The sequence below is a fragment of the Coffea eugenioides genome, chromosome 3 (assembly GCF_003713205.1).
Source record: "Coffea eugenioides isolate CCC68of chromosome 3, Ceug_1.0, whole genome shotgun sequence".
Classification (NCBI taxonomy): Eukaryota; Viridiplantae; Streptophyta; class Magnoliopsida; order Gentianales; family Rubiaceae; genus Coffea; species Coffea eugenioides.
The window spans coordinates 6,232,109-6,253,407 of NC_040037.1; the positions used below are offsets into that span (position 1 = coordinate 6,232,109).

Below are 21,299 nucleotides of genomic sequence, written 5' to 3' on the forward strand. Positions count from 1 at the left end.
TTACTATACAAGGATAAAGGAAATTAGCTTGATTTATCTAATATTCTGATATATTCTGAAAATATATCCTGAATGCCTACGGTACTCTTATAGTTATTATGGCCAAAATGTTTGCACCTTTTTCCCGAGTACAAATGAGAAAAAGCCAAATAGCAGAAAAGCAATTCCAAAAATGTTATATACATCAAAAGCAAGGAGAAGATAGGTGAAATGGAATTATCCATTGCTCTATTTTTCAGTGCCTTCCTGCAAGGCATATTCTACATTTACTCCAAGACTATTCCGTTAACTCTTTTCTAATGATATGTTTCTGCGCCTGACTACACCTTTTACAGGAAAGGAAGACTATTCATGTTGAAAACTTCCAACTTATTAGATCACAAACCTTCATGTCGCGATGCGATTTTATTCTAAGACCATTCGCATTCCATGCAAGCAATGCCATTCCGTGTAGTACATCAGCTCAAGTAAGTAGCATCTCTTTGTGGTACATTTATTTTCTCTTTTCTGTTAAGATGCAGATGACTACAAAAGCACCATTAGTGAAACAGGGTCGACTTTTCGAGAATTAGTTAGGACTCAAAACTCAGGTAATCAGGCAGCAACTTGTTTAAGGTTTCAAGCATTTGCAGTAGTACCTGTTCCATGGGGTACTGCCACATGGTCGTTCTCCCGCAACCCCAAATCCTCCTCTTCATCCTCTTCTGTTTCCCAGAGAAAACTGGCATATGCTGCAAGCACATCGCTGCAAACAAGAAAACAAAGAGTAGATTTAGGCACCAAAAACATCACACAAAAGTAGCCGCATCTTCAGGAGGGAAAACAAGAAACCCCAATATCCTTCTGATAATCACATGCATTTTCTACTAGTGTTCCTGACAAAATGGCCTAACATTTGCAGTACTTGTAGACTGGAATCATCCTTACCTGTTCCGTGGTGCAGCTTGAACTGCTTGCTTGAAGAAGGGTAATGCTTCATGTCTGTCTTGACGAAGTTCCCATATTACCTTAGCATACTGTAATGTTATTTCTCCATCACTAGGATCTAAATGCATTGCGCGCAAGTAGTATTCTTCAGCTGCTCGAAGGTCTCCCTGGGTCTGCAAGTGGAAAATATTCTCACAAACAGTGAATTCAATGTTCTCTTAAAGAGAGACAATAAATTAGAATAACTAGGAGTAAATGATAACTAGGAGTGAATTCATGTGACCCCAGAGACAACTAGGAGTAAATGATACAGAAAACAGAAAGCCTGAGTTCTTTAACATTGCAGGCAAATGCACGATAGACCATGCAAAAGCCTGAAGACCTCTGGTCTAGAGGTTGGTTTCTCTCCCTCTAGGCCCCCTTGGCCCAGTTCTAATATAGGTTAGATAGATGTTGCCGATTGACTGGAAAATAATCACATCCAATATACACCTATGTCAAGATGCTACTGCAAGGTACTAGGTTATCAAATGATTTAACTTTTTTTATCACAATTAGAAATTAAAAGATAATGTGAAAACTTGAATAATCAAGTAAATTGCTGAAATTTGATGACGATCAAATTTAGGTCTAAAGGCCTATAAATTAGTGTTTTGGAGGAAAGACAGTAACATGGACCTGTGTTATGCTTAATCAACTGTACAGTATCTAGATCAGTTACAGGAAAAAAGAAAAAAAGAAAAGAAAAGAAAGGAAATATAGGTACAACCTCACAAAGGTACTGTGCATAATTCCTCAGAAACAAAGGGTTGGAAGGGTTCTCTTCAATCATCCTCCTATAGTACTCTTCGACGTTAATACTGTCACTAAAGTCTACTTTCATACAATCAGCATACCCCATGGTACCGCCAAAACCAGCCATGTCAATTCCAAGCCCTGTTGCAAGATGTAATGGGGGGCTAGCTGGTCTTTGGTCTTCAGCAAATTCTGAGTGACATTGATCCATTTGACCACCAAATTCTTCAACCTAACAAATCCCAACGATTATAAATTTACGCCAAAGACACAAACGAGCATTTTGAAGGACAAAATTATTGTACAAACATAAAAACCTGTCTCTGCTCATTTGATGAGCTGCTTTCCACTTCATCTTCATCTTCATCTAATTCCCACAGGAAACTGGCATATGCTGCCAGCACATGGCTGCAAAAGGAAAAACAAAGATCAGCAATCAAGCACATGAATGAGCTGATTTAGATATGGAGACAGATAATTGCACGGAGTAATTGGTGGTCATGTGGATAATACAACCAGTTAGACAAAACCTTTAGCTCAGTAACTAAAGCATGCTTTTATCATCTAGACAGTGAGAATGCTAGAGAAGCTGAATTATCTGAAAGTTTACGATGAGTGTCTAGTCTAGTTTTCAGCTACTAAAAAATCCTGTTCTTGCACGTAAGAATGAGACAGAAAATCCCCCCATACAAACATGCACTCTGCTCTGAGGAGGGCAAAATTGGATATCCTCGCACTACTGATGCCTTGTTTAAGCATGTACCTATCTTCAGGAGCTGCACAAGCTGCCTTTTTAAAGTACTTTAAGGCTTTGTCTTTGTCATTATGGAGCTCCCACACCAGTTTAGCATACTGAAGCATGATTTCCCCATCTTTAGGATCGGCAAGTGTAGCACGAAAGTAACATTCCTCAGCTCCAGAAAGTTCCCCCTTGGACTGTTAGGCAATACCATCAATCACATTCAGCATCAACAAGATATAAGAATGAAAAAAAAAAAAAAGCTGTAGTACGAAATTCTTGTGATATTTTTTAATTTCCCTCACCCATTTCCTTTGAACTAATAGCTTCGTTGGTGTTGCAATGGGAAAGAGGAGGGGCAACAGGAGGTGAGACCAACAGCCTAAAATACAATCTCAATTCTGGAAATGTGTGAATCCAGCTAATTAGGGAAAACATGTAGGTTTATCAGGGCAAGCCTATAGCTCAAATGCTACATACATTCTGTGGTTGGTGGAAGTCCACTGAGAATAAACATAATCCAGCTTCATCCCTCAGACTGCATGCTTCTAAATACTTATATATTGTGCTGAACTTTGATGCATTCTAAATTTTAACAGATTCTAATTCCAGAAACTGACATAATTATTTCTCAATGGCGAGCAATATGCATTTCAATTTAGGCAACTGTATAGGTTCATTGACGCTAATCACATTCTCCTATCAGATCCTGATAGGACGGTACACAGGGCTCCTTTGCTTGAAGCTGCACTGCATCAAATGTGAATAGGTTGTTCAGTTGGAAAATCTGGAGGAGAAGTAGAAGGAAGAGTTGAGAAAATTTGTGGGAAAAAAGAAAAAGTAGTCGAACAGAAAGAAATGGCCGATTTTAAGATATGACTTTCCTTATATTTCTGTAATCATATATTCCTATAATTTAAAAAAAAAAAAAAGTGATTTCGAATAAAAGTATCAAATTTGTGTAAATAAAATAAACCCCTGCTCAAATCCAACCAACTTCAAGTTGAATCCAACCTCCTTGAATATGGTATGCTAGGCTAATATTCTCTAAATGTTTCTAGGCAGAACAAATGGCTATTAAGACTTGCACCCTTTACGAACTTGCTCACAAACTAAAGAAGCACAGAAGCATCCAAACTGTAGCCCTGCACCACAATAATTTGGAGAATGCAGTATAATCCCCAAAGGACCAAAAAGAAGAGAACATAGTATTATCAACGCGCACGCCAGGGGGCCATCATTTCAGGAACTCGAAGCAAGCTCGCGGATTCATTGGGCCTACTAATATAGAAATATCTGAAACACTGTCCTTTTTGGAAACAGAAATTAATTTGTGTGGGGCTTAGTTAGAAGAGGACTAGAAATTAGTTATATCTGCTTCCTGAAAATTGCTTTTAGAGTGTGTATTGTTATCACTGCGAGCAGAGTCCACCTCACCTAACTCTTTTCAGAAATTAACGACAATGAACAATTGAAGAAGCTGAGAACAAGTAGATCACAAACAAAACTAGCTAGAAGAGCACTAACCTTAAGAAATTGAGCATAGTTCCTCAAGAACAAAGGGTTGGAAGGATCCTCTTTGATCATCCTCTTGTAATGCTCCTCGACATCACCATTCTCATCAAATCTTGGCGATCCAGAGTCCAGAGTACCACCATCAACACCATCATCATTACCACCACGTCCTCCAGCAAGAGGCCACGGACTACTAATAGCTTCACCTTCAATCCCCAAATCTTTAAACTCACCCAGTGTCTCTTCCTTTCCTTCTTCCTCATCTGCATCTTCCTCAATCGAGGCCATTGCATTCTTTCCAAAGCTGAATTTAGGACTTCCCAAATCCGCAATCCCATCTCTCGCTGCCAACATTTTTGCCGCCAAATCCTCATTTCCAATCACTTCTTCCTCCCCATCGTCCTTATTATATATACAAAAAGACGGTTCTGTGTGCAACATTAGACTGTGCTGCTCACTTGAACACCCGTCGCTCGACATTCTTGAAAAGAACAATTCTTCAAGTTCATGTGAATTTGAGGCCAACCCTTCTAAACTACTGTCAGATAGAGCTCTGCTAAAGACTTTTCGCCCAGATTTTAATTTGAATTCAGACAAACTTGAAATATTGGGTGAAGTTGAGTTGCAAGAAACTGAGCTCAAGATGGATGAGAGTTTTGCTGTTAGGTGACCAAGACCATCACGGTCTATCTTAGTATTGTTTCTTATGTTAAATTCTCTATTGGGGATATCTGAGAAGAGGGTCCAAGTCTGCCTAACAGGAGCCCAAGAGGTTCTTAATAGCATCTGTGAATCTTTGATCAATATTATACACTTCTTGCTTGAGGCTGTGCAAGATGTGATCTGTCATCAGAAATAAGACCCAAGAATTACAATAAATTAATTAATGAAAAAAAAAAACTCAAAGTCAAAACCAATTAATGAAAAAAGAATTGATTTAATTGAGTATTATACATGGAAGGGATTTCAACAAATTGAAACTAAGAGAAAATGCATTAAGAAATCCTGGTGGGAAGGATTAAGATGGTAGGTGAGAAGTCGACATCTTCATCAATCTTGAAACGCAAGTGTACATAGTAAGAGATAGCAACAGCTTGGAAATTGCAAGATGCACGTGATTTTCTTCAACAATAAACTGGAAAAGCAATAATAACGCCTATGCACGTGAGTAGAAATCTAAGCTCTATCCCTGTTGAATTTCTACGAAAAGAAAACGACAAGGTAATATAGTACTTATCATCTTTCATGTTCTTGTTCTCAAACAGAAGACTTTGCCATTAAATTGAAAAAGACAAAGAACAAAAACTTTTGACTCTGTTAATTAATAATATATGCATGCAAGAGTCAATTAGACAATTATATTACTAACTAGTACTAATGACATAAACCTATGACTAGCTACAGAGATAGAAATCCCTGAAATTCAACAAAAAGATGTATGTACCTTTGATCAAGAAATCCCTGAAATTCAACAAAAAGATGCGCATACCTTCGATCAATCAAGAGCTGTAACTTTAGGCTTGCTTACTCATTATCGAATTAATAGTAGTGTAATATGATATTTTTGGAACTTGGGAATTCTGGAGGATGAAGAAATAGCAAGGCTGCAGCAACATCAATCAATTGGCGTGGAGTTTAGACTTCAGATCATTTCCCAGATGAAAGTTTACTAGGACGAGATCAAAAGGTTTAAGAGAGGGGAAGTCCTCTTTGTTACATGCTTATTCCTGCCTTGGAAAATGAGAAATCTTGCGTGGGATTGGCCACGTACATAACAGATAGAAACGTGTCACGATCTTGAGCACCTTTGTTGGCCAATAAGCCACTCTCTATTGTTCAGCCTCCCACAGCCAAAAGAATTGAATCTTTTTGTTCCTTTTCTTGTTGGGGGAAATGTTTTGTTCTAATCATATTGTTCATGCTAATTTCCATCAATTTAGGTTTGTAGTGTAAAGGGCTCCGTATTCAAGAAGAAAATTGAGCATTCAATGGATAATCGTCAAAAAAAAAATTTGATGAACATATAAATGCGTTAATGTTTTTTCATGAATTAGAAATCTTAGGAACATTCTTCTAATCAGTCTTTCTTTGAGGGTCAAATAGCCGTTTGACAATATGGTAATCAAAGACCAGTTAGGAGATTGAATTCAAGTGTGAAAAATCGAAAGATGGATGGGGCAGATTGTTTGAATTAAAAAGTTGGAGGGGCTTTATGGAATTAACCCTCCTCATTTTTCCTTCCTCAATGTTTTTTCCCATCATTTTTAAGGGTTAATTACATTTACCTCCCCTGAGGTTTGACCAAATAACGAATCAATCCCTGAGATTTGACCAAATAACAAAAAGGTCCCTCAACCGTTAGTCTTTGCTGTTGACTGTTAGGGTTAATTACATTTACCCCCCTAAAATTTGACCAAATAACGAATCGATCCCTAAAATTTAATCAAATAACAGATTCCTTCCCCACACTAACTTCTGTCACTTATATGTAACGGAAATAGCCAAAAGTCTAAATAACCCTTATTGATTTCCATCAAAATTTTAAGGATTAATTACATCTATCTCCCTTGTGGTTTGACCAAACTACTTTTAAATCCCTGTGGTGACAAAGTGTTTTGTGTAGAAAAGCCTTCTGCTGGTTTGGTTTTACAATGGGGTTACTAATAAATAGAGTAAAAATGCCAATAGAAAACTGGTACTTCGTTTATATAATATAGGAAAAGTATAAGGAACTGGTACATTATGGAAAGAAAAAATGCGTACTACATTTTCAACCCTCTTATTCGTTGGAATTTTAATTTTACTTTATCTTTTAAATAAATTACTTTTTGAAAAATGGGTTACTTGTTCATATAATTGGAAAAAGTCGTAAAGCACTGGTATTTTATGGGATAATGGGTATTACCTGATGTAATCCAAAATTTGTCACACTATTTCACCAAATTACAAAATATGTGTATGGCAAATTTTGCATCACAAGGTCTACCAAAATTTACTCTGATTTTATCTGTTAAATAAATTAATAATTTGTTGGATTCAAAATTTTATCTGTTAACCAAAATTTTTTTTTGAAAACACAAAAATCGATAGGTCAAAATTTTGATGGAAATCAATAAGGGTTATTCAGACTTTTGGCTATTTCCGTTACATATAAGTGACAGAAGTTAGTGTGGGAGAGGAATCTGTTATTTGGTCAAATTTTAGGGATCGATTCGTTATTTGGTCAAATCTCAGGGGGGTAAATGTAATTAACCCTAACAGTCAACGGCAAAGACTAACGGTTGAGGGACCTTTTTGTTATTTGGTCAAATTTCAGGGATCGATTCGTTATTTGGTCAAACCTCAGGGGAGGTAAATGTAATTAACCCCATTTTTAATCAAGATAAAAGCATATCATAGACTTTGTTGAAGTGAATACCCTCATGCATGCAGGTGCTTTTAAGTTGTGAACCAGGGATAAGGTTTGAAGATGAAACAATAAATATGCTTAATTTAGGTTCAAAAAGAAACCTTGTAACTAAACTAAGTAAGAAATTTTGAGCATTCCCATCATTTTTAATTTTGAGAGTTTAAATTTTAAATAAATTGACCAACTTGATTTGTGATTAATTAGCTGACCTAGACATGACTATATATGTGATGTATAGTTTTTTGTTTCTAGCGGTCTATTAAGAATCTAGTCAATAAAATCCCTTAAAAAAGATAAAAAAAAATAGTTACCAGTAGAATTATCAACAATAAAAGAATTAATCTTAGCTAATTAAAGCTTAAATTGGGCTTAGCTAATAGCTATAGGCATAGCTATGTGTCATGAGACAATAAACCGAAGTCGAAGTCAAATGTAAAAGTAATTACGTTTGATTGTTAACCATTATCCTTAAATTGATCATTGCTACTGTATGAAAATGCCAAAAATTAGGAGATGTATATAACATATTTAAGGGATGACAAAATCCGGCAGTTGATGATGAGAACATTGGTCAAAAAGAGAGATTGAGTTCTCCTCCTTCGTATGCGCTGGTTTGAATGTTCTCTTGGGAGGCCATCCTCTCCTTCCCCACTCCGCCCGGTACCTCCTTCGCATTCATGCCTGCCTCTCCCTCGTCGTCCCATTATCGGACGGCGAGTGGAATCTGTTCTCCTTGCCTCCTCCTTTTCGTTTCCTTCTTCTTCTTCCTCGTCTTAGACCAAAGATTCGTTGTTCCGTAATACATCATCATCATCGTCCTCTTTGAAAAGGCAACCTCAAATTAATTTGCGTCCTAGCTTTTTGGATAATCAATCATGGCACGTAACCTGAAAGCCTTCCAACTTTTGGAAATCAACGTCATTTCAGCCCAAGATTTGGAGCCTGTCTCCAAGAAAATGAAAACCTATGCGACTGCATGGGTGAATACCTCCCGAAAACTCTCTAGCCGTGTGGATTCTGGTGGCCATGTTAACCCTACTTGGAATGACAAATTTGTTTTCAGGGTTGATGAAGATTTTCTTCGACAAGATACCTCTGCCGTCCAAATTGAAATCCATGCCGTCCATTGGTTCAAAGACACCCTCGTTGGCACCGTTCGCGTTCTCGTCGGAAACCTCATTCCCCCTCTCCTCCGATCACGCCACCACAACCATATTGGCATGCGATTCGTTGCCCTTCAGGTACATTTTCTTTCTCAGCATTATTGATATGAATATAATCACCCTTTCCGTTCTAGGATTAAAGGGTTCGTTAGATCTTTTCCTTTTTTTTTAACAATTGCCATGTTTATATGCATCTAGATCAGGCATGCATGCAACTCGTCTCATATTTCCGGTCACGAGAAATTATGATTGTTACAGTACTTGACCCAAGTTTAATCATTATAAACATACAAACCTACTGGTCGTCTTTTTTGTTATTGAAAATGATTGATTGCCAATGGGAAAATGAATGATATCGTTCTAGAGGATAACTTGTGATGCTGGAAGTTATTGCATGCCTTGATCAGGTACGCCGTCCATCAGGACGTCCACAGGGAATACTGAACATTGGCGTGACATTACTCGATAGCTCTATGCGTAGCATGCCTTTGTATACACAATTAAGCGCTTCAGCCGTTGGTTATCGTGATCTAATGGGGGAGGATGATTCACATCTTCAAAACAACCACACCAAGATCGAAAATCAGAATCCAAACATCAACAACAACATCAATAATAATACCACCAATGCACCGAATGTGAAGCCAATTCTGCGCCGTACAAAAAGTGAACGCAGCGAGCGTGTGACATTTGATAAAACATCTCCAAATGGCTCTGTAGTGGCAATCCCACTTCAGAAGAAGGGAGCTCTTGAAAAGGATGATTCCATTATCAGCATTTCTAATGAACCATTTAAGGGATTTCCAAAGAAAGGGAAGGCAAGTTCGGTGATCAGCGGTGCAGAGCTCAGGGAGAAGCCTAAAAGTAGAGGGAAAAGAGGTGGCAAGTCTGGTTCGGTGCTTAGTGATTCCGTTGTTAGCAAAGAGTCTTCCTATGTTAGGCCCAAAGATCGGCAGCCTGTTGTCAAGGCCACTGATTTAAAACCAGCTGTTAAAACCAAAGGGGCCAATCCCAAGCCTGGGTCTGACATTGGAAGTGAGCCACCAACAAACAAGGCTGTTGATGATAAATATGTCACGATCTCTAAAGCAATTCCTCCACTGAAAGAGCCACCAAAAATGGCTATTGGAAAGCCCGTTCCTAAATTGAATGCATACGAGTATGGTGGGCCGAAAGCAAATGGGAAGTATGTGTTTGGGGCCCCAATGAAGGCTAACTCTCTTTGGTCGGACTCCGAAGTGGGGCCCTCGCCGTCCGAGGTGGCTGCAGCAATGGCCGAGAAGAAGTACCCGTTGGACGAGGAGCGGAGCTCGGTGTTGGATGGATGGAGCTTGGATGAAAGCGTCGAAGGACTCAGGTCGAAGCTCGAGAGGTGGCGAACGGAGCTCCCGCCGCTGTATGATCGCGGTTACGCGTCGAGCAGCTTCCGGTCGACGGGGCACCATAAGAGAAGGCACACAGATGGTGGCACTGGGATGTTCTCATGCTTTGGTAATATTTATGGTTATGAATGCCAATGCATTTGTGGTAAGCCTCCAGGAAAAAAAACCATGAGCGCCAGGTATCAAAGCCCATCAGTTGGCAGTCGATCTTTTTTCTGACGGCCCAACACCACAAATAGAAACCTTCTGTTTTGTCTATCTCTATGTGGGCCGCTTGTGATCAAGACGTTTCAAAAAAAAAAAAAAATGGGGTGTCCAAAATTTAACCTATAGGAAATTTTGGAGGTCATGGCACAATCAGGTATGTTGGGGCAGGTGGTGGACTTGAAAAGGGAATGTTGTTGCTGTTAGGCCAATCTTCTCATCTTGTTTCTTTTTCCATTTTTTTTTTTTTTTGTTTCCTTTGGGGTTGTATTGATATATGTATACGAAGAATATTCATCTGCATTTCCTTCTTGTTTCATTGTGGATTTCAAATTCAGTATTGGTCTATTGTTGAATACCTATTTAACTTCATCAAGACTTTTAGTTAGATGCTAACCTTTTTGTTAGGTGAAGTAGTTAAGGATGTGGTACTTCAATTCATTTGTCTGCGTTTCTGCTTGATGTCCAAATCATTCTGCGGTGGCTGCTTAATTAGGTACTGCCTGGAGGTTGGTCCAAATGGCAAATATGCAATTAAATTCGAGTTAGCTGCTTTTGAAATTTGACAGAATGCCCTGTTACTGTTATAATATTGAGCAGAGATGGTTAATTAGCACCAAGCCACCAAATAATTTTTACCAGTTATTGCTACACAGATTGCAGCCATCTATTCTATTAAAGCGCCGTTACCTTCCCCAAAGAGGTTTATGTGAAAATTAAAGAACTTTTATTGGAAAAGAAGAGAGGAAAATAAAGAACAAAATTTGCCTTATTAATTTTATTCGTTGTCTTAAAATCTTAATACCATGTTACTGCCAGTTTGGATGCATTTTTTGAGTACTTTTGTAGAAAAACAATGTTTGGATAGTGCTTTTATCTCAAATAATATTTCCCTTTCATCATAAACACATTTCCCAATCCACCTTTTTATATTTTCCATCATCTTTTTATCTCACCTACATCACATCACAAAAAGTTCTACAGTAATTATTCCAAACAATATTTCAAATAATACACTATCCAAACAAAATAATACACTATCCAAACAAACCCAATTCCAAACCCAATGTTGTATTACCTTTTTGAATTAATTTTCTATACACTGACAGAGTGTATACACTTTCACTAGTGGATGAATAACACATAATTCGATTGAATTTGAAACCAAAATTTTGCATATGTATCGTGCATCCAATCATGATAGTGTATATATTGTCGGTGTATATTAGATTTATTCTTACTTTTTTAAGCAGTAATGCATGTGACATGAAAAAAATAGCTGAAAATTCAGTGATATTCCCAGAAAAACTCAAAAAATTGTTCGCACGAAACTAGCAATCCAAACAATTACAAGCCTTTGTTTTCCTTTTCTTTTTTCCTAAGTTCATTCCTCTTTGCAATTAATTTATCACCTTCTTAAGTATGTGTTGAAAGTCCATCGTTGCCTAGTCGATAACCAATTTGATGAGATTTTTTTTTATGCGTCGTGATTGAAGATAACCCACAAATTAATTTTGTTTACAGCAAGCCCTCTAAATACAAGAACAAATGATTGACACTTGATCCTCAAAATATAACATGGATTCTACTTTGTTTGGATTGCATTTTTCTATATTTTTTATAAAAAAAAATTAACGTAACAATTTGATATATATAAAATAAAAAAATAATTAAAAAATATGTTCGCGAAAGAGATTCCAAAATATAACGTGGAAGAAGTACCAAGCTTCAGTAATTTGTATTCAAACGCAACAGAACTCAATCTTGGACGTTAAATTCCACATTGAGCCTTGAGCAGATGAATTTTCACAGGGAGCCAAAAAAGCAACAGTAATGAAACTATAGTAGTGCAGGGAAATGTTGGATAATGATGGAACACCGTCCACGTAAATATGCACCATTGTAAGAGGCTACAAGCGACGCGCGGCGTGGAGACAGAATGATAGCAAGTATCTCTTCACATATTTCGTCTGTCAAATGCATGATGATGATGATGGATAGATCCTCCATTGCAATTCACAGGACCCTGCTGAAAGCCTGACCAAAACAACCATGACTTTGTCTGATTGTGCGTTCTGATAGTATTTTAAACATCTGCCTAATATGGGATCAGGGCCTCAACCATCAAGAAAAATTGAAGAAAGTTTTGCCTGCAATTGTACTCAATTTCTGACAAAGTGAAGTCTGTTTTGGTTTTCAGATGATGGATTGTTTTGGAAGAAATGAGTGATCTTGAAGTTTTACCTGTATGATTCATGTTCTTTGATTTGACAAAATTGTAAGTTTATAATTTTTTTTTTTGTACTAAATACAATAAATCTATACTTATTCTATGCCATGGGTAGAGGAGATATGAAAAGACTCAAGAAAAAATCGGTGAGGACTGAACTATCACCGATCAAGACGGATGCAACCACTTAAAGTGACAAGTCACATATAATGGCAAATAGTGAACGGCAAGGTTTGAACCACGTATAGTGACAAAATTGTAAGTTTAGTGGCGAGATAATTAATATGGTGTGCAAACACGAAATATTGAGGATGTTAGGGACAAAGTTTAAATTGTGTGAATACTTTGGGGCAAAAAAAAATGAAGATAACATTTGGTTCAATATTTATAAGGGGTATGATTCTAATTAACTTGTGAACCTTGTGTAGAATATTTGAATTCATTCTTCAGACCTATTATTATGGAAGAAAGCAGAATACAGTGGTGAAAAAAAAGAGTCTACTTTTGCTTTATTATGAGCAAAATTTAAGACTTCAAAATTGCAAATGTAATGCTCAACGAGATATAATAAAATAAAAAGTTAAAGAAAGTAATAAAATGCCTGTTCTATCAAGAAGTCGAGGGGAAAAAAATCATGATCATGATAGTTTTGCTTCAACTTACGCTCTTCTTCGCATTATTTGAATAGATAGCCTTTCTCATTAGTCTTAGTTAATTTTTCACTTAAATATAACAAAAAAAGTTTACTTTTATTAAGTATGTTCGATTTAGTACTATTGCTTTCAAGGCTAATATAAAAGTAGAATTTACATACACATAATCAACTCGTCTTGCAAGTGGATTTCATGAATAGATCGCATGAATATATCTTCCATTAGTAACACAGAATTACAAAATTGCTCAATACATGGGAAAAAAATCCAAATCAATAGAGTACTCAATTACGCCTGAATAAATTGAGGGTAATTTTCACATAAATCTAGGGATTATTGCAAGATTCATCTTAAATAAATTAATGAAAAATTCTCAATTAGCTCAAACACATAAATACTTCTACTTGAATAGAGTTAAAAAATGAACCAACTTACTTAATATTCAAATCGAACTTGACTTGATAGGAGTCTGTTTAAGTTTGGTTTGCTAATTAATCCAACCAAATTTGAACAGTGCTTTATGTTCGAAAATATTATTTCAACTTGGACAAATATCTCGTTCAAACTTTTGTTAGATAGATAAATAAGTTAAATTAATTAAAATAATCAAATAAATTTAAGCACTAGAATATTCAATTTGATTAAACGCGTAAAATTGTATATAAATCTCCTACTCTCAAATCCTTTAAAAAAAAGGAAAAACAGTGGCAAGCTGTATCTCTTTTTTTTTTCGGAGACGATAAATCTAATCTATCATATACTAAGGGGAAGGGGCGGATCTAAGGAGGTCCAGGGATAATTCAAAGGAGACTGAACCACCATCGAATCAAACGAGTAGTGCATAGCACACCCGTCTGAATTTTTTTTGAAAATAAATCAATTAAATGTGAATAAATCAATTAAATGTGACATTTTAGTGGGAGGCAAAGTTTGATCCTGTGTCAAGCTGTATCGAACTACAAACATGCTACTAATTCATACTATAGGTAGGTCCCACAAAAAGCCCCCGGTGAGCCGCGTACTCTGTCGGTCCACGTGGCAAAAGAAACATGCGGTGTGTCACGTGACTTTGTGCCCCACATTGTCGGCTTGTCGCTCTGATGCGACAACCTTTTACCTTTTAGATCCCACTGTTAGTGTTATGCTCCTACGCTTTTGTATCGCCAATATCTCGTGTTTCGTGCTTCTTCTCGTCCGAGATCTTGACATTTTCTCCATTTTTTTTCCTACAATTCCTTATGATGAAATTATGACCAGTAAGTAATAAACAGATTTAATAAAATAGTGGGTTTAATCGTTAAAAAAATCTTGACATAGACATAAAGTAAATGGAGCCTTCTAATCTTCAGTTGCTATAAAAAAAAAAACATGTAATATGGTCTATGATCATATGAAGACCAATTTGACAACTAGCATACCAAAAGCATTTGAGATAAATTACTAATTCAACATAGAAGAAAGCAATCAGCCCTCTATGATAAAAAGCCATGCCCTAAAACTCTAGGGACAACAATAATAGAAAGTATAAATGGTATTCAAAAGTAATTAATTAATTTGGAAACATTTATTGTACTTGGAATCTCAAAAAATGCAAACCAAGATTAATTACCTTTACCCTTTTTACAAAACAAAATAGATCAAAAGAGAGCAATTAGAAGATGGCTCAAGTGCTAATATTTTCAAAATTAATTTTAAATAGAGAAAATATTTAGAATGTAAAGGATGATGTATATAATTTGTATCTATATAAATATAAATGTAAAGAGGAGGTCTTGGTCTAATAGTTAAAATTGAAATCTCAAAATTTAGAAGCTGCTTGATTTAAATCCTCTTCTCAACAATTTTTATTTTAAAAAAATAGTCAATAATGTGTTATTCATAATGCCTATAAAAAGATGCGTGTCTGTTGATATATTTCAGGTGCCATATTTTAACTTCGTTAACGCCTTTCCACTGATAAAATATCTGTTGTGAAAAACCCTTAAATATTTTACAAAACATAATGCTGTGGTCCCAATTGGATGCTTAAGAATCTAAGCTGGGAATTGCTAAATCTTTTTGTTGGTAGATAAATTCTTTTTCGGTTGTGGATTGCCGTACTTTAGTGGTAGCCCCATCTTCTCTTAAATAAACGTTCGTAGTTAGTTTTCTCTTCAGCTTTTGCACAGGCCCACAGGCCACCGATTGGCAGCTGTTTTAGGTCTCTACTTTCCAGAACAGGGTTTTGTGCTGATTGTCTTCACAATAGTCGACAGCAGAAAGAAAGAAAGAAAGCTAGAGAGCATGGAGAAGCAAAAATGACAATATTTATGCTTTTTTTCCTTGTAAAAAGACTCAACCTTTAGACTTTGGCCATTGCTTTTTTTTTTTTTTGATGCTAAAGTTTAGAGACACCTAAGCTTAATTAAGATTGTCAAAATCTTTGGTACTGTTGGGATGATGACAACAACAGTTACGATATCAAGGCAAAGTCCGCAAGATTTCTCTTTGTTAATCTTGGTTTAAGGATTTGCCATTTGTCCTTTCCATTTTTGTGTTTCTTTTGTCGGCCATTTAAGAGTTATTAATGTTGTTAGCAAGCAGGTTAATTGCACTCATTCTATGGACCTAAACAATTCTTAGGTTAAATGCATTGCACGTTTGCATTATCAAGATGCTTGTTTGTCTCGAGGAAGAAAAAATCACTTGATTATTTCCAGTGCTTATTCTATCCTTTTGATTCGAGGATGAATCGATCATCAAAAAGAATTAGGCCAAAAATTAGGACGCATCATCGGAAAATCAAGCTTCCATTGGCCGTAAAAAAAATTCAATTCATTTCTTAATAATCAATGAAAGTGTCGTTTCCTTTTTCCTTTTCCTCTTCTTTTTTTTGGGGGGGGGGGGTTTGAATGAATTTCTTGTTTGCTACTATATACTTTCTTAAGTGCATGACAGTTAAATAAAGTTTACAAAGTAAAAGAATGAAGTGCTTTACATGACAAATGATACTGTCGGAAAAATATGTTAGTAACACCATAGATGACTTAATTTTTTTTGTTATATTAATGAACACGTTTATGAAGACTTAGGATTCTTAATGAGCAGAGCACCCTCCTGAATCTTGATTATCTTGTCTGCTCCAACTGTATACTTTTTTTGGTCATGCTTTACTTTTGATGAATTTAGAGTATGATCCCATCTTTGGTAAAAACAGATGCAAAAGAAAGAAAGTTGCTTACGCCCTAAAGAAAGGACAACACAGAAAAGGAAAATACAGCATTGACTTAATAAAGAGTAATTAATAAAGTGTTTAGAACAATATAATACTCACCCCGTCCCTCTTTGATAGTCTTATTTTTCTTTTTTATCTGTCCCGAATTGTAGTCCACTTTCCAATTGAAGAATGTAGTTGTATTTTAATTTTTCTAAAATACCCTTATTCAATGTAAGTTGTTGTTACTCGAAACCTAACCCATTTAATGAGAGTTGATTCTTTTTTTACCATCAATTCAAGTTCCCATAAAGCTGTACTCTAATTAATGTGAGGGTATTTTAGAAAAATAGTTACCTAAATTGATCGTTCCAACAAAGTTAACTATTTTTTCTTAAACTGTGTGAAAAAAACCAGAACTATCAAAGTGGGACGGAGGGAGTATTATCTATTGCATTTGACTAGTACTAAAGAGTTTACAAATTTAAATGAATAAAACCATCCCAAATTTGTTTTTCCAAAATAGTTTCTCGGATTGAGACAATTGAGAACCTAATAGTTCATACACATAATTTACATGTGCAAAATTTATTATTATTATTTTTTAATAATTTAAGCTTGTACAAATCAGTTGAATCCATGATCCCAACGTGTTACTTACTAATCAAGTTGGAAAGAAACATAATTAGTTAAGCAATCAAGTCTATATGACCTGTATATCAATTTCAACAAGTAAAATTTCTCTCCCAATCTTTAAGTAATTGCGAAATCAACATTAACCTACAACCTTGGAAATTATAACAATCTTGGTATGCTGAGTCTATTATACTTGGGAAGCAGTTGTATATGTACCCTTGGAGTCTTGGACAAATTGCTGCATGACAGCTTCATTCATGCATGCATGTTTGTTTTTTTTTTGTTGAGGAATTCATGTATTGGATTTGGAATAGCTAAGCAATTGTTAATGGCATGGTCTTATAATTATATTTCCACTATTTTTTTGTTATCATAAACATGTTTCATTTAATCATTTTTTAATTTTACCAATCATCTCCTTATTCACATATACGTTATATGACAGACTGTACTATACAATTATTTCAAAAGATTTTCTAGATAATATTCTATCCAAACACAATACTACTCTGTTATTGAAATACACAGTGTCATTAATATATGCTTAATTAAATAAAAAAGAGTTTTGGTCTTCACTTAATTAGCTTCTTTCTTGTTTTGCCTTTTCTTTTCTTTTCCTCTACTCTTTTTGTGGCTGAAACCAAAAATGTTGACTAAACATCATTTTCATGGTAGCTAATTTCAAAAACATGTTCGCAAACTTGCTGACTAACTGAAAATGGCGATAAAATGCAAAGAATTGAAAAAAGAGGTCTGAGAAATTGAGCAAAGGAAAAACAAAAGTAATCAAAAGTTGAAAACTTGAGAAGAAAGAGTGTTCCTTTAGAGTGCTAGGCGCACTAGCAGACATATGGGTCCCATACACATCACTCTCTCCACCATCAGCACCCCCTCAAGGCCTCAACCTACTTCTCCTTCACTCCCTCTTCCTCCTTTTTTTGGCTCCCAAAACCATTGCACATTCTTCCCTCTACTCTCTTCTGTCAACCCTTTTGGTTTTACTCTCTTGTTCACACCATGGAACAAACTCTAGGCTTACTAGGTGGTGGTTGTGGTGGTGGTGGAAGTGGTGGTGGACCTGGTGGCAGTAGTGGTGGAAGTGGTGGTAGTGGTTTGTCAAATGAAACTGCATCATCAGCTGTGTCCAAAGTGGAGAAAGATTATATGGGCTTGTCTTCAGAGGGTTCATCTTATGAAAATGAAGAGGAAATTGAGTTGGGGTTAGGCCTGAGTCTCAGTAGTGGTGGCGGTACTGGTGGGGTGGGAAAGAATAAAGGGTCATTGTGGGGCGACTATGGGAGGATATTGACTGCCAAAGACTTGCCTAACGGCTTTTCTGGAAGAGCCGGTGGTGTTTCTGGTACAAAAAGAGCTGCTGATTGTGTTAGTCCTGCTGAGAATGTGCCTGCCTCCACTGGAGTCAGGTTAGAATTATGTTCATTTTTTTTCGCATGCAAAAGAGTTTCTTTTACATTTGAAAGCTTTGCTTTCAGTTTGGTGCTCTTGAATTGCAGTATTTTGAGTGTTAATAGACATGACCTTTAGATGTTCTATTTTTTTTCATCTTTTTCTGGATTCTTCTTTTTTCGTTGTTTCATGAGTTCGTTGATTTTTCATGTGTTTGTTATTTCTTGTTTGCATTTTAGTTCCTTGAGTGTTAGGTGTGTGTGATCTTGCGAACTACGGTCTGATTAGCCGTTACTCTGTGTGTGTGTGTGGTTTTTTTTTTTTTTTTTGGGGGGGGGGGTTTTAGTTTTCCTTGATCAACAATGATTCCTCCATTTGGTTATCTAATGGTATAATCCATTCCTGTAAGGATCATTTCGTTGACAGTGGAACTCATCTGTGTTACTGAATCCCTTATTTTCTTACCTTTTTCCCTATTGTGAAAGAACTTTTAATATCTGAATTTGGAAGATAATGGGGCTTCAGGTAGCATTGTACTTATATGCCATGCTTCTCTTGCAAGATTTAGCTAGATTAAACAGCATAAATGACAGCATTTAAGATTTATAGGTAAGCATTTTTTTTTTTTTTGTTTTTTGGTCCTCCCTTTGATGGAAAAGTTTATAGCTTGCGGTTGTTTTGCTTTCTTGAAGCAGTCAGGTAGTTGGATGGCCTCCTATTAGAGCATTCAGAATGAATAGCTTGGTTAACCAATCAAAGAATCCAAATGTTGAAGAAGATAAGGGAGTTGGCGGGAACGAAAAGAAGGAAAATTTGAAGAAGAAAACCAACTATGGAAATCACAAGACTGATGATACCCCAAAGGACAAAGGTCATCTTGGTTATATAAAGGTGAATATGGATGGAGTTCCCATTGGAAGGAAAGTGGATCTGAATGCTCACAATTGCTATGAATCCTTGGCCGAAGCATTAGAGGAGATGTTCTTTAATACCATTGCAATTAGTAAGATCCTTCTTTTTCCCTTTTGACTTTAAATAGCCTTTTGCTCTCCAAGGGAAGAAATATGTTTTACCATTTTTTGGGTTATTTATTCCCTTGCAGCTACAAGATCTAATTGCTTCACCTTCAATGGCGATAGATAACTACTAGCAAGCACAAACACTTGCCATCTGCTATGCATATATCTTTGTTAACAGATGTTACTCACCATTCTTGTAGTCTTCTTGCTTCTGTGTTACTTAGATGTGTTTGTATCATTCGGATCAGGTGGTGAAAAGGAATCATCCAGACAGCCCCCAAAGCTTTTGGATGAATCATCCGAATTTGTGCTCACATATGAGGATAAAGAAGGAGATTGGATGCTTGTGGGAGACGTACCATGGGGGTATGCAACTAATTAGATTGCCTTCTAAGTATGGAATAAATAATTTGCAGAAAGATCGGTGCACTAGGAAACATATTTATGTCAAAATGCAGCATATGCCATTCTTTTGTCTATTTGGCCCAATACCAACTGAGTGATGTTTCAGAGGTTCAGTTACAAGAAATAGGGTTAACATAAGAAGTTAACTAAGTATACAGCAGCTGGAATGTTTATATAAAGCCAATCTTTCTAGTAACTGAGCAACTTGTGCATCTTAGGCTGAGATACTGGAGAAAAGTTTCCAGATTTTCGTCTTACCAGAAAGACTAAAGCATACAATCACAATAACTATCTAAAAATTCAATTAACAAAAGCATAAAAAAAATCAACAAAAACATAATCATTCTGTGTGATGTGAATTTCCAAGTGATAATTGCTGCAACACTGACACATGACTTTTATGTGCTTTGCATTAGGATGTTTCTATGCACTGTCAAAAGGCTCAGGATAATGAGGAACTCAGAGGCTAATGGAATTGGTACGTGCATTTTGTAGGCAAATTTTCATCCTCCTTCCAATACTATGAGCAATTTTTTATCGTGATTATGATATTTCTTTACAAAAACCTTCTCAAAATTCCCAGCTCCAACAATCCAACAAAGGCATGAAAGACTGAAGGGCAAGCCAATTTAAATGAGTGCTGGTTCTTCTCCAACTACAAAACGGCAGAAAAAAAATGAGGCCACAGCTTGAAAAGGAAACGAAGGAAAAATACAGAACTCTTAAAGAGTTACAAGTTACAACAGCTCACTGAGATGTCCTAATTGTTGTTGCTTTTGGTTGCATTTTTTGTTTTATTGTGTTCAGAGTCTAGTATGTCCTATTCAAATCAGTTTTTGCATATCTTTTTTAGTCATACACATACTTTTTCAAAGGCCGTCCCATAATGTAAATATGTGTTGCTTTATATCCAGCTTCATGTGTTTGCTGAGAACAATTTGATTTTTTTTTTTTCATTATTTCTTGCTAAATATCTTTGGATTGTATGAAAGAAGTTGTGTTTTCTTGTGCGTTAGATGATTACAACATCAGCTGCAAGTCCTATTAATCTCCAGTGCTACTGTAAATTCAGAGTTAGGGAACCAAAAGAATTTCAACCCTAATTGTGGAGAATTTTGAGAGCACCAGTTTACATCCCTGGATTAATGTGTAACACACATGGTGTTTAGCTTTTTGTTAACATCAGAAGAATCCATCGATGACATTTGATGCTTGTCAAGAATATGACCTTTTGAACTTGATGTGCTTGTAGCATACTTTCTGACTTCTGAAATGTGGTCCAAGCTTATATGATTCTTGCTGAAAGAATGAAAGTGCGTGGATGATACAAACCTACACTCCAAATAATGCAGTTCGGCTGTCACTTGAAATGTGTTCACTCTTGCTGTTCACAGTTTATTTAACTTGATCATTCGGATTATGCTGTCGAGTAGGTTTTGACTGTATAGTCACGATCAACGACGACCTGCTTTTAGTTGATCGAATAACCAACTGTATGACACCATTGTGGAGGGTGCATCAAGGAAAGAAAATCCCTTTTTCAGTAATGTTCTTTCTTTTGGTTGCAAGCATTGTGCATCGAACAGCTGGAAAAGCTAAAAACAAAAGTGTCTCTTTCTCAG

The 21,299-nt window shown here is 36.2% G+C and overlaps 3 protein-coding genes across 5 annotated transcripts; 2 read left to right on the forward strand and 1 right to left on the reverse strand.

Annotated features, from left to right (window-relative positions):
- Positions 1–118: 118 nt before the first annotated feature.
- Positions 119–5,616, reverse strand: LOC113765322. Of its 2 annotated transcripts, none has more exons than XM_027309459.1 (8): positions 5,466–5,616; positions 3,989–4,819; positions 2,486–2,658; positions 2,040–2,130; positions 1,697–1,954; positions 928–1,100; positions 639–745; positions 119–507 (listed from the first exon to the last, which is right to left on the reverse strand). In XM_027309459.1, exons 2-8 carry the CDS (start codon positions 4,760–4,762, stop codon positions 494–496), a joined length of 1,590 nt encoding a protein of 529 aa, XP_027165260.1. In that variant the 5' UTR covers positions 4,763–4,819; positions 5,466–5,616; the 3' UTR covers positions 119–493. The 2 variants fall into 2 exon arrangements, with proteins under 2 accessions (XP_027165260.1, XP_027165259.1); XM_027309458.1 differs by having other exon boundaries at positions 119–525.
- A 2,644-nt stretch (positions 5,617–8,260) lies between these two features.
- LOC113765867 lies at positions 8,261–10,149 on the forward strand. Its single transcript, XM_027310113.1, has 2 exons — positions 8,261–8,626; positions 8,956–10,149. The coding sequence occupies exons 1-2, from the start codon at positions 8,261–8,263 to the stop codon at positions 10,147–10,149; spliced, it is 1,560 nt and encodes a 519-aa protein (XP_027165914.1).
- A 7,647-nt stretch (positions 10,150–17,796) lies between these two features.
- Positions 17,797–20,700, forward strand: LOC113765311 (auxin-responsive protein IAA13-like). 2 transcript variants are annotated; one of them, XM_027309444.1, is made up of 5 exons: positions 17,797–18,270; positions 18,946–19,256; positions 19,521–19,638; positions 20,094–20,155; positions 20,261–20,700. In XM_027309444.1, the coding sequence occupies exons 1-5, from the start codon at positions 17,864–17,866 to the stop codon at positions 20,308–20,310; spliced, it is 948 nt and encodes a 315-aa protein (XP_027165245.1). In that variant the 5' UTR covers positions 17,797–17,863; the 3' UTR covers positions 20,311–20,700. The 2 variants fall into 2 exon arrangements, with proteins under 2 accessions (XP_027165245.1, XP_027165247.1); XM_027309446.1 differs by having other exon boundaries at positions 18,949–19,256.
- Positions 20,701–21,299: the final 599 nt, after the last annotated feature.

Coding starts and splice junctions, on each gene's coding strand:
- LOC113765322 (XM_027309458.1), bottom strand. CDS start 4,762: ATGCTATTAAGAACCTCTTGGGCTCCTGTTAGGCAGACTTGGACCCTC. Junction 2,131..2,485: donor TGTGCAGCTCCTGAAGATAG/GTACATGCTTAA, acceptor TTCCTTTTGCAG/CCATGTGCTGGCAGCATATG. Junction 746..927: donor CAAGCTGCACCACGGAACAG/GTAAGGATGATT, acceptor TCTTGTTTGCAG/CGATGTGCTTGCAGCATATG.
- LOC113765867 (XM_027310113.1), top strand. CDS start 8,261: ATGGCACGTAACCTGAAAGCCTTCCAACTTTTGGAAATCAACGTCATT. Junction 8,627..8,955: donor TGCGATTCGTTGCCCTTCAG/GTACATTTTCTT, acceptor TGCCTTGATCAG/GTACGCCGTCCATCAGGACG.
- LOC113765311 (XM_027309444.1), top strand. CDS start 17,864: ATGGAACAAACTCTAGGCTTACTAGGTGGTGGTTGTGGTGGTGGTGGA. Junction 18,271..18,945: donor CCTGCCTCCACTGGAGTCAG/GTTAGAATTATG, acceptor GCTTTCTTGAAG/CAGTCAGGTAGTTGGATGGC. Junction 19,639..20,093: donor GTGGGAGACGTACCATGGGG/GTATGCAACTAA, acceptor GCTTTGCATTAG/GATGTTTCTATGCACTGTCA.